Genomic DNA, 13,115 nt, shown 5'->3' on the forward strand with positions numbered 1-13,115 from the left:
TTTAGCTGTTCTCAGGATTATACTGTAACCCACTGAATTTTCTCATCAGTAGCTGAAATTGGTGCCCAACCATCTCTTCCTCCCCCGTTTTGGGGAAGTGGAGCTTTCGATTCCAGCCATGGAACAGCTCCCGAGGCGGCTTGTGCCTCCAGTGGAGGATGGGCACCGGCTTCTGGGGCGTGGAGCACTCTACTTATGAGTCTTCTCTGTAGACGGGCAGTCTCCTCCTTCCACTCCTTCAAAGATGTTGCATGATGTTCTTCTGGTCTCCTGGAGCCCCCAAACAGGTGCTTCTCAGCTAGCTCCAGAGAGCTCTGGGCGTTTGCTAACTGCCCTGTAGCAGGAGCCGACTCAAGGAGCTCCTTACTCCACCGCCATCTTGCTGGTTGTTTCTGGGTACATATTTTTAAAAGGCTTCCTATATTTTGGAGACACATTGGAGTCTTTATGGATTAGATGATGTGATAGCTGAGATTTGCTTCAAAAGAATATGGTGGGAGAGGGCAGGATTATAGATGAAACAGGATCGGCATGAGTTGATTGGCACATGGGGTTGACATTCTACCTTCTTTTGTATATGCTTAAAGTTTTCCATAATGAAAAAATAAAAAATAATGCAAAACACACCTTAAGCTTCTTGTTGCTCATGCCTTCACTAAGCTCACTCCATAGTGTTTGTTCTCTGAATTCTATGGACAGATTATTTCTACTATTTATTTATTAAACAAATGTTTTTGAGCAGCCTTTGTTGGCACTGTGTAAGCAATGAGAGGGACTTAAAAGAAATGTTAAGAAGGTCCTCACTACCAGAAGTTCATAATCTGTTTGGAAACCCACACATGCATGCACAAAGCAGTACTAAACCACAGTTTAGCAATGAATTGGGAACAGAATGAATTGTACAGGCATCAAGTGTCTGGCTGGACCACCCTCTCCATACTCCACGTGTCTGCATCTCTCGCACCTCTTGTGTTTATACATGTAGAGGTTCTTGGAACTGGCCTGTAAGGGCCTGAAAAACAGAACAGTGGTCACCTGGATAAAGTTGAATATTTCTTGAATATTAAAGTTAACTACTAATAGAAAGCATTAAAAAATTGATCTCAACTTCCAGGTGATCACATGTCAAAATGTATGTCTATCACAGAGAATTCTGAAAAGCATCAATAATCACTTATTAGCTAATGTTAACATTTTGATTTCATTCTAGGTTGAAATTAATGATTTGGAAAAAATCATCTAAGAAATAACATCAAAAATCATTTATTTATGCCTTTATACTTGGAATTTGTTTAAAATCAGTAACAGTTTTAAAGATTTTCTCAATTTATTTTTCATAAATGTATATTTCCTAACTATATTATCTGCATATATACATAATTTTTTGTTAAAGTTCTGAATTCTTTTTATAAACTCTGTCTCACTTGTCCGTTGTTTTTCCCTAGTGCTTTTGCCAGACAGTAAATTCTCTGCTATATTAATAGTAGTGATTAGCTTGAGTGGTTTCTTGAGAGCTTATTCTCACTTTTTTACCATGAAGTCATGTGTGAATCTAGTCTTAGTTAAAGTAATAAACATTTGTTACATGCTTGGAAAAACTTTCTGACTAGACATGAGCTCATCTAAATGTTCACTTTTCACATATGCTGGTGGAAAAGGATATGGATGGAGAGAGAATTTTTTTTTATTTCCTCTGTACATGAGTATAAAGTAATTTTCCAAAAACTCATGATATTGTCCCGTTTTCTCTTTCTTCCAAAGTCATGATTATCTTAAGTGTCTGAGTTAACACAGCTGTCTTTCATTACTTTGGGGTGCAAGTGTGGCTCTCCACTCCCCCAGTGCCCTCTCAGAATATTAAGTGCTTTCTTGGTTCAAAGAGATCCTCTGTCATGGCTGCCCACATTCAGCTCAAATCTCCCATCCATATAATTGGAAAATGCTATAAAATTAAAATAAGGGGCTGATTTCATGTAGGGACAGGAGCATTTGCCAGTTTGTCTAATTATTTTTTCTCTTTTGGAGATAAACCATGGTTGCTGACTATTTCTATAATAACCTTTCATTATTCCATTAAGCTTTCTACTATTTACATCACGAGGTTTTTATTTTTTGTTTTGTTATAATTTATGATAAATGTTCCAGGTTTATCCTAGATGCATTTGAGATAAGGCACTGTCTAATTGAGGAAATCTCCAGAAACTGTGCTGGAAAAAACCTCTTTGTAGAGCTCCACAGAACTCGGTGCTACAGAAAAATTACTAGGCTTGGGGGCCAGCCACATGTGGTTAGGTCATCTTGGCCAAAGTTTTTGCCACTCTTAAGTCTTAGTGTCTTTATCTGTAAGGAGAAGTTAGGATTAGATCAGTAGTTCTCAAACTAGCTGCCCTGTAGAATTACCTAGGGAATTTAGTAGCAAAATCTGTGTCCCACCCCAGATATTTTGATTAAATCAATCTGGGTACATCCTGCTTCCTATTGTTTTAAAAGCCCCTCAGGGGATTCTAAACTGAAGGCATCAGGAGTGAGAGCTGTCTGAGCTACTCAGAATCACCAGGAGGTCTTGTTAAGCACAGATCCCTGGGCCCACTGTAGAGTTTCCTGTTCATCAGGTCTGAGGTGGGCTAGGGAAACTGCCCTTCTAACAAGTTCCAAGGTGAGGGGACGCTGCCAGTCTGGAGACTTCACTGGAGGTCTGCTGGATTAGGTGACTGCCTAGGTTCTTTGTCCTGCCTTCTAGCATCAGCTCTGCCAGATGAAAGAGGCAGTTTTTAGAGGAAAGGAGGCTGTCACGCCAGTGGATGCTGGTGAGACTGTTTGCTCAGAGACCATTTTTAAGTCGCTTGTAAACAGCATCCTGAAAAACTTTGAATCCTTCACTTGATGGTCTGTGTTGCAATCAGATGTTTCAGCAAACTTCATGTAGTCAGTCAAGAGGGACCTGTGAGGGAGTGGAGCCTAGTAGTTTTTGAAGAATGAAAAAAAAAAAGCATGGCATCCTTTTTGGATTGCCCATGAAGCAATGATTGGTCTTTGGTGGGCAACCACGTGAAGACTGGTGGTGAGATTCCTATGGCAAGAGTTAAGATGCTTCATTTGAACAGAGTGGAAGAATCTTTAGGGGCAGTTCTGGCTTCAAAGGTTTGCACAAGGCTTTAACAACACTCCCTGGATGGAGGATAGATGGGAATAGTATTTGAAATCTCTTATTTTTCTTTCCTGCCAGGATGACAAGGATTTGGTGCATGAATTTGTAATGGCGGAAGGTCTGACCTGTTTGATTAAAGTGGGAGCTGAGGCAGATCAGAACTATCAGAACTACATCCTGAGGGGTAAGTCTGGGTGTGAGGTTGTCACCCCTGGAGGGGAGGCCTGTGTTCACCTTCATGAACTTAAATGCTGCATGAAAGGTCTTGGATTCAAGAGTTAGTGGTGAAGACATCCTATCGCAAAAGATGACACCTTCATTAGGTTTTAGCAGCTTCTAGCAAGCAAGTAGTGATGGAGCTGGTTTTACTGTGTTCACCTGGAATTTCATCCAGGTTATTGAGGAAAAAAAGCCTACAACCCACTAGTACTTTGTAATCTCTTATTTGGTGAGGAAAGAGAAACACTAAGGGCCTGGGTAAGCTTCATTTCTGCAGCTAAGACATCCAGAACTGAAGAGGCTACTTTATGTTATTAGGAAAAAGGATTTACTCTAACTTGAGTTATCACCTGAGGTCCTTGCCAAGGTGCCCATTTCTCACCTGACCCTTTGCTTCTGACTCTGTGGGTCTGTTTTGTGCCCAGGAGTTTGCATTTTAATGCGTGAGTCCCACGTAGGTTGTCCTTGGAGGCTGCATTCCTCATTTAATTTATAAAGCTACGCACTTGCACAGTTTGAAGCCCTGATTAGCATTCATATTCATTCAGCTAGCACCCTTTCAGAGTCTGTGTGTGTGCACCTTCATGGGAATAATTTTATTTGATCCTGTAAAAAACTGTGAATAGGCAAGGCAGGAATTATCAGGTTGGGCCATATGAAATTGCTGTCAATGGTTTTGATGAAGAATTGCATAATATCTCCATTTTGCAGTTGGAAAAATTGAGACTGAAAGAGGGTGAGTGTTTTGCCTAATAGAACCACTTTCCCCAGTGCATGGTCAAGCAAATGCCCTGCCCGGCCACTGGTTTATTTAGGGACTAGACAGGATTTGACTGCCCCCTCTGCTCTATGCCTGCATCTGCACAAACTGTGTGCTTGGTGTTCATGTCAGAAAAGAAAAAAGAATGCCCTCCGCTTTCCTTTGGATGAAGGGAAAAAGACATAAAATGTGTGCTTTAGCATCTAGGTCCATGGCTAGACTTGAATGAGATGGGCCAAATGAAATAGTTCGTACTGTTTTGTTTTGCGCTGAGAATTGTGCCTTAGTTATTGTGTTTTATCCAGCATACCTGACTGCCCTGTGTGCTTTCCCCTTTCCCTGATCCCAGAGAGCCACTGCAAATAAAAAGCAAAAGAAAAAACTTAGGGCTTGTTGCCCTTAAGGGTGTGTTTTCTAGTCAGAGTCAATTGTTTTCATTTCGATGAATGCCAAATGTGTGAGAGTTATTTGACCCTTCCTGCTGCTGCCCCATGGTGTTTGTCCTGTCTGCTGGTGAGGCTGAGAAGGCAACTTCTATTGTCCACCCTCAGTGTTTTCCTGGGCAGGTGACAAGTCAACAGTGGAAATGCTTTATTAATGAGTTTTGTGATTTCTGCCCTCAATATAATTAAAACATTTATATGGGAACTGTTGTGGTAGTCTATGTAGAAAAATTAGCAATAAACTATTTGGCCTGCTGTGTCGCACCCAAATGTAGCTGTCTTTCTGTGTCTAAAGAGACAGGTGCAAGACTTGATTCTCATCCTCGTATTTTCATTCACATTGATGCAACCCCTGGAATAGAGGAATATACAGGAAAAAGAGCAGGAGAACTTCGCTACTTTATTTTCCAGGTCACTTAGAATATGAACATTCATAAGTTGAACCACATGGAAAGGAATATATGTATAAACCTAATTCTGGATAGTGGGTCCAATGTGACTATATATATATATATATATATGTATGTTAAGATTTAAAGCCTACATTATTTTAACTTTACAAAAAAAGTCATACCCAATACATACATACTGTAGAACTAAAATCTTTATAACTATCTACATGTTTATCTTTATTCTTCTGACCCTTATTTAGGAGCATATATGTATATTTCTGTAGAGTGGTCACCAGTAACAGCATCTACCTTCAAGGCTAGGAAGAGTGGAATAGCTGGGCCCCCTTTATCAAGGAGGCAAAACATCAAAAGTCCCTGGCAGGTCTCACATGGAGCAGAACTGGATCACATGACCACCTCTAGCTGCAAGGGAGGCTGGGACAGTGAGTATTTGGCTTCCTGGACTCTACAGTAGAGGCAGCGGGAGAGAGGCATGCCTTTGGGTGATAGGAAGAAAGAACTTAGAGCACAGCTTTGAAAGACCTTTCTGGGCGGTCGTGAGTGCCAAACTCCTGAGGGCTTGCTTGTTGCTGAGGGAATTGCAGTGGGGGGAGGGAGAAATAAAGCTCAATAGCTGCATGAGTTCCCGAATGGTGACTTATGTGGCTTGTACTTCCCTGCAGTGAGAGACGGCTTCAGCTAGGTCTATTAGTAAGCTTGTGGTGGCTTATTAATTGTCAATGTTCTAATCTGCATTAGAAAGGTGCAAATGTAATCACCAAATGCTTGAGAATCAGAATGCTCAGGCATAGCCAGGGGAGAACCCTGTTAACTGCCTGCTGCTTCTCTGACCCTGAAGAAAAGGCTGCTGAGGTTAGACCCTTGCTGCAGATGGCTCTGAAATGTAGGAGACCCCACGTTTCCACGTCCCCACCATGGCCTTGCCTTCATATTTGCTTTTCAAATGGTGTCCATTTGCTGGAAACCAGAATGCTCACCGTGTGTTACCTGGAAAACAGCTCACTCCCATGCGGGTCTCGACATGACGTCCTGCTTTCCATGGAAAAGAGGTGCCTAAGTCTCAGAAGACTCCTGGGAACTGGCGCCACCCACTAACATCAGCACATTTTGGTGTATCTGACCGAAGTCTGTGCCAGGAAGGTACATTCTCAGGGATGTGAAGGACAGATTTCGTGGTGTGACTTTTGTGTTTTCATACAAAGAAACTATCATTTTCCCTAGCCCATGTTTCGTGATTTTGAAGAACTACTCACGTTTGCCTTTCACTGTTGTGACCAGCACCGGCAGCCCCTTGACATTTGCAATCAAGGACGACCTTTGAGTAACCTCTTTATTTGTCCAGCCGTGTGGTGGTTGATTGTCACAGTGCTCTGGAGAAGCATGCCCTTTGCGACGTTACCTCAGGTCTCCACTGTGTATAACCACATGAGTCCCACAGACACAAATGAAACAAGAGTGTTTGGAGAATCCAGCACTTTCTCACATCTGCTTTTAGAACACTTTTAATTTGTCTCTAGTTTTGCATTCATTTCTCCATCAGCTCTTTTAAGGCCCAGGAATCTGTCGATTTTAGTTTAGGATGTATCTGCTGAGAGGTAAAGATAGGTTTTGAGTTACAGGGTAGCTAAGTGCTCTCCAAAAATGTGAGTCGGCTGCTGGGAAGAGGTCTTAAACGCACAACATGTAAAAATAATATTTATCTGACTTATTATTCTTGGAAGGTTTTAGCTAATGATCTGAAGTATTTCATGATAGTCAGTATTTAATATAAATCTACTGTGGAATTTTGTACCTCACAATTATTCTTCTTGAAATATAGGAACTAGAGTGCTATATCCCTGGGAACTTAAACTTTCCACATGCTTTATTGAACATCCGCGTGCCCCATGTCAAGAACTGGGGATGTGCCAAAAAGCCAAGATACAACCCTGCCCTGAAGAAGCTCCCTGTGAGATACCACACATAGTGCATTTTATGTGTTGTATTACATGTCGTATATGTTTAGAAATTGTATATAGATGATATACTTCTGGGAGAAAAGAGTAGAAATGATAAGACCAGCTGCCTCTTTTGGCTGTACCTCAAGGGAAACAGAATCTTAAGAGCTAGTTTTTATAAGAGGAAATTTGATTTAATGATTTCACCTAAAGCTAAAATACCAATTACTCATAAAACACCTCACTCTATATCAGAACTAGATAAGATCTTAAAACTCCTTTAATTCCACATTTTCATTTTAGAAGAAATCTGTATATTTTGTTTACCTACATGTTTAAAATTCTTTAGTGGTTGCCTATATTTAAAAATTGAGAGATTTGACTTTTTAAAAAAAAAATCCAAATTTTAGCCTTATTTGGAAAAACCAGAAGCAGACACTCTTGGTGCCTTGCTAGATATCACTTAACTATATTCCACTATAGGATAAAACAAATGCAGCACAGATTAGGTGAACTCTTAATGAGGATCAGGGCTTCCCCATCAGATGGCTTTTGTCACCAGAAACAGAAATATTATAGACAGCACAGAAAGACGTTTTATAATGTTAGAGAGAAGGCGATGGTACAAAATAATCAGAAGGCAATTAAAGCAACACCCTCCATCCCAGAAAAACTCAAGTTTATTTGGCCTTCCAGAGCAAAGGGAGAGAGCAAACGTGTGATTCAGATTGTGAAGGATGGAGGGTGGGGAGAGGGCAAACTGGCACCAAGGTGAGGCAAGGGGTACAGAACCAGAGCTTTTAACTGCCTGGTCCAAGGCTAGTCATTGGCTAACGTTCAGCCATCTCTCGGATTTATTTGCCCCTTAACTTCCCAGCCTGAATCGTCTCTCTTCCCTTATACTTGTCCTTTGTTGCACCCAACTGGCTGGAGGAAACTTGCCTCTCTCCTGAGTCTTGTTGCTTTCTTCTCATGGTCAGGATTTCTGGCATTAATCGGGAGCTGTGCGACTGGGCTTTGGTGTGGGTGCCACAGCTGCACAAGCATCCTGATGGTGTCCCCTGCCCCAGGGGGGCTGGGGCCAGTGTCCAGGATGCTGTCTTTATTCCCTGGATGTCACCCCTCTTTGCTGAGTCATGTAACAGCAGCTGTTCCCAGTAGGGAATCATGGTAGCTAGTACAAACTGGCAACCTGCAAGACCAATTTTGTTTGCAGGTATTTTGTTTGCCTTATCTAATTATATTTAAATTTTAAAAAATAGTTATGATCATTTTTTAAAAATTGGGAGATTGACTTAAAAAATCTGGATTTCTGGCTTTTCTTGAAAACCTGAAAGCTCAAACCAAAACAAGGCCCTCTTTTCTGCATGACCACAAGTAGTTGAAGTTGGTGGAAGCTGTCCCTTTACATGGGGCATATGAGCTCTGGTTGCCACAGTCCCTACCACTTCCTTTTGTCACCCTGGGCCACCATTATTTTTCTTGCCTCTGTGCCCCAACAGGCATTTAAACTTGAGACCTCTGATTAATGCCATCATGATCTGTGACACAAGAATTAGTTATCTAAGGTGGGAAGAGTTGAGCTTTATTATAGCTGGTGTTTTTAGTTTGCTGAAGGCTGCCAAGGCAATATACCAGAAATGGATTATTTTTGCTTTTTTTTCAAGATTTATTTTATTTCTCTCCCCTTTCCCATCCCCCCCACCCCCAAATGTCTCTTCTCATGACCATTTGCTATGTGTTCTGTGTCTGCTTGCATTCTCGGCATCACCAGGAATCTGTGTCTCTTTTTGTTGCGTCATCTTGCTGTGTCAGCTCTCCATGTGTGCAGCGCCACTCCTAGGTAAGCTGCGCTTTTTGCATAGGACGGCTCTCCTTGCGCTTGGGGCACCCCCTATGCGGGGGCATCCATGTGTGGCACAGCACTCATTGAGCACGGCAGCACTGTGCATGGGCCAGCTCACTGCACGGGCCAGGAGGCCCTGGGTTTGAACCCTGGACTTCCTATATGGTAGGCGGATGCTCTATCAGTTAAGCCACATCTGCTTCCCTAGATTGGTTTTTACAATGGGAATTTATTAACTTATAAGCTTACAGTTCTGAGGCCATGAAAATGTCCAAATCAAGTCTTCATTAGGAGACTGGCTGCCGGCGATCCCAGAGTCCTCTCTCACATTACAAGGTACATGGAGGTGTCTGCTGGGCTCTCTCTCCTCTGGTTTGCCTTGCTTTCAGCTTCTGGCTTCCTCCAGCTTTCTTTGTGCTCCTGTGGCTTTCTCTCTCTCAAATTTCATTGACTTCAGCTTCTGGCCTCCAGGACTTTCTCTCTCAGTTTCTGGAGGTTTCTCTCTGTCTCTGTAGTTATTTTTTCCTTGTATTCATCCTATTTATAAAGGACGCTAATAAGAAGATTAGGACTTACACTGGGACATGCCTTACTGAAGTAATTTAATCAGAAAGCCCCTAACTGAAGTCACCTAATCACAGGAACCCACCTACAATAGGTTCACACTTGCAGGAATGGATTAACTCTAAGGATGTGATCTTTTCTGGGGTCCACAAAAACTCCAACTGGCACACCTGGATGTAAGCTGTGCTGTCACTGCCACTTTGCAGCTTTGTGTTCAAGTCCAACACTGAATAGGTTTTTGAATTCCTCTCAGACTGTTCTCAAAAACCTGCAATGCTCAGAACCCTATTCTGCCTTCTTCTTCATCTGAGCACTTACAGGATTTCCTAAAGGTAGAAAACCCTGTCACTACATGGACAGTGGTGACCTATGATCTGAATGGCCAAGCTTGAGAAACAGAGGCTGAGAGTCGATGGAGCCACTGGCTGAGGCACGAGAATGGAAAACTGTTGCCTGAATGTACTGCTGTTTCCTGGGACACATCCTTTTCAAGAATGTTTTCTCCATTAACTCTCTTTTTTGTTGTTGTTTTAATTTCTCTCCCCTTCCCCCGCCCTCAGTTGTCTGTTCTCTGTGTCTATTTGCTGTTTGTTCTTCTTTGTCTGCTTCTGTTGTTGTCAGCGGCACGGAAATCTGTGTTTCTTTTTGTTGTGTCATCTTGTTGTGTCAGCTCTCCGTGTGTGCGGCACCATTCCTGGGCAGGCTGCACTTTCTTTTGCACTGGGCGGCTCTCCTTACGGGGTACGCTCCTTGCGCATGGGGCTCCCCCACGTGAGGACACCCTTGCGTGGCAGGGCACTCCTTGCGCGCATCAGCACTGTGCATGGGGTCAGCTCCACACAGGTCAAGGAGGCCCGGGGTTTGAACCGTGGACCTCCCATGTGGTAGGCGGATGCCCTAACCACTGGGCCAAGTCCGCTTCCCTCTCCATTAACTCTTGCTGGCCTTGTGGCTATCCTTTTCATTTGTTATAGAATTTTATGTATATCCTCCATGGTTTTTTTGTTGTTGTTTGTTTGTTATTTACCGCATAATAGGTAGGGAAAGAGAATTCTCTTGGGACCTTTTCCCATGTATATATTTTATACATCTTGCTTTGGATTTTCATCTCCTGAGAGTCTTTCTGGAACTTCTGGCCTGGGTCCTCAGCCTTAGCAGTTGCTTGGTGAAGACCAATAAGGCCCACATGAGAAGTGCATTTTTTTTTCCTGAGAGATAAGTGTACTCTGAGAGTACATGCTTAAAACTCTTCCTGTAGTACTTAAGCTAGTAGCCTGTTCGGTGGAGAACTGTACTGTCAATTCAGGCATTCACCAGAAAGGGGCTGGAGACGCTGGGCCTCTCGTAGCTGGGGAACGCGGCCTCCACTTTTGCTTCACCTGTATTGTTGGAACTGCTGTGTTTGGTGTCCAGTTCTCTCTTTGCCCTGGCTGTGCCTGACCTTGGCCTGCCCACTCGGCTCACCCAGGTCAGGGTGTGGCCTCGAGATTGAACCAGCCACACCCACGAGGGGCTTGATCAGCGCAGGGAGGCAGAGTCCCTCCTTGTGCTGCTGCTGGTACCTGGTGGCAGGAATGCTACCCCCAGATGCACAACTGTCCCCTCTGTGGCCCTTCTTGCTGCCCCCACTCCCATCCTGCATGAGCCTGCACTGCCTTAAAAAGCTGGGTCAGAGGATAGCTGGGAGCTGCAATGATCCTTCCTCTTCCAGCCCATTTGGCCACAAGGGTCTGAAAACAGGCTCATAGTGGAGCATTTTAAGTCTTTCCCTGGCCTGCACAACCAGAGGACATGGTGACCAGGCCGACTTTTTTCCGGTGCTCTCTACAACACAATGCCTCCCAGAAGGGGGAGGTGGGTGCTGGCACCCAGTGTTCTCCTGCAGCTTCTTGTGTATCTGGCTGAAAGCCCAGGCCTGAGTATGCCCCTAGTCTCAGGGCTCAGGTCACCTTTTCTCTGTTTGTGCTCCCCTTTGTCATTTGAGTAGATTTCTAGGAGGGTGGCTTGGAGGCTACCTCTTGAGCTGTTGTTTTTTCTGCAAGTGCTAAACCGTATGAATCACCCTTGCTTGCGGGCTATGCCCTGACGTTCTCTCCACTTGCAGTGGGGTCTGCAGGAACACGGGGGTCAGGCAGATGAGGGAGCTCCTGCCCGAGGAGGTGAGAAAAGACCAGAGCCTGAGCTTTGGTGGAATGGAGGGCCCTTCTCTTTCCTTCCAAGTTGTGAGGTAAGAGAGGAAGGCTTGGGGTGCACAGATTTCTGAGTCCTTTGCTACTTTCGCCAGCAAATATATTCATCATTAGTTTCTAACTGTTGGGAGGCATTTCCTGCTTTGAAGATGATTTTGATTCTCTTCCATCACCACCTTCCCAGGTATTTCTGCCCCCCCATTAGAAAATTATTAGCTTATGATTAATAAGGCTTTTCTTTAAGTTTTAGCTTTTTAGAGTAAAAATTGCCTCTTAATAGTGTTGAACCTAGCAAGCATTAAATGGTAACAGAAACACTTCCTGTAGAGCACTCTTAACAAGACTATATTATACCTACACAGCTAGGTTTACCTGGCTCACATTATATCCAGCCTGAAACACCATGAGGCTGAACCACGTGAAATTGCTGGGTTTTGACCATTATTTACCTATAGAAGTGGCAAAGTCATATGATTTAACTTTAATATCTTCATAATTTAATTTTAAGTTGACTCATTCTTGGACTGATTAGATGCTTCTTTAAAATTCACCTTGCATCTGTAAATACAGCCACATATCTCTAGAAATTCAGGCTGTCTTGTAGACCAAAAAAGGTACCTCTGAGCATGTTAATTTAATGAACCATTCCTGTCAATCTCAGCCAAAGAGACTTCTCCAGAGTTCTGATTTCCACTAGAAGCCTCCATTTTCTCCCTTTTATCTGAGATGAGTAGGAAGAAAGAAAAACAGTTACTAGGCCATTTCTGTATGGAGTGTGGAATTTTCCACAACCAAATCACCTTGCCATGTGCTCATCGGGAATTTTTCCACTTTATTCATACAGAAGATGTGCCTCCTTCCTTCCTTCTCCCCTTGCTCAGTAGACTTTTCCAGAGGAACTTCTGGCTAGGTTGAATCACAATCATTATTTCCTTGGCTATAAGTTTATCTCATGGTCTTTTTATAGGACTTTTACTTACAAATCCAGGTTTATGAGAGAACAGAATGTCTTAAGTAAAGTATAAACCTAGTCACAAACATGGATTAAAACTATTTTCTTGGCAGGGATTTTCTGGGAAAATGACAGTTGGTGTGTTTCTAGATTTCTGCACTTTGATGTCTGGAGAGGTTCTGGCATGGTGGGTTTGGCCAGCTTTCTGGCAGGGTGCCCTTATTTTCTGGACACTGTGGCATCCCAGTCATTGATTCATGGAAGACCCCTGGACCAGGTTACTCTCCAATGCCCCATATGTGGAGCCAGGCATGCCCTGGATATCTCCATCTTGATGCACCATGTCCAGACTGAACCAGCATCAGGTCCTGCAGTGCCTCTTCTCATCCCTGGCCCTTCCATGTGGGTAGAGCCCTTCTTGGTCCTGCTTCAGCACGTCCTTGCCATTCCCTGCCATCCCAGACACACTTTGACTTGTACCTGGGAGGCCCTTCCTCACCCCTCTTCACTTGGTCCACATGCTATCCCTTGCTTCTTGCTCAGCCTTCAGGATGGATCCCAGATACCACATTCTCCGGGAGACCCCCCCGGCCTCGACATTAACCTTCCTGATGATATTTGTTGCGCATTCACGGTGGGCCAGG

At 43.5% G+C, this 13,115-nt stretch overlaps 1 protein-coding gene across 17 annotated transcripts in view; it reads left to right on the plus strand.

Annotated features, from left to right (window-relative positions):
- FHOD3 (formin homology 2 domain containing 3) overlaps positions 1-13,115 on the plus strand; it is a 537,731-nt gene that overhangs the window by 242,886 nt on the left and 281,730 nt on the right. For all 17 annotated transcript variants that reach the window (XM_058277150.2, XM_058277152.2, XM_058277160.2 and 14 more), the window contains exon 5: positions 3,227-3,332. In XM_058277150.2, the coding sequence (XP_058133133.1) occupies positions 3,227-3,332 (106 nt within the window). The remainder of the gene's footprint in view (positions 1-3,226; positions 3,333-13,115) is intronic.

Source organism: Dasypus novemcinctus, chromosome 16 (assembly GCF_030445035.2).
Source record: "Dasypus novemcinctus isolate mDasNov1 chromosome 16, mDasNov1.1.hap2, whole genome shotgun sequence".
Taxonomy (NCBI): Eukaryota; Metazoa; Chordata; class Mammalia; order Cingulata; family Dasypodidae; genus Dasypus; species Dasypus novemcinctus.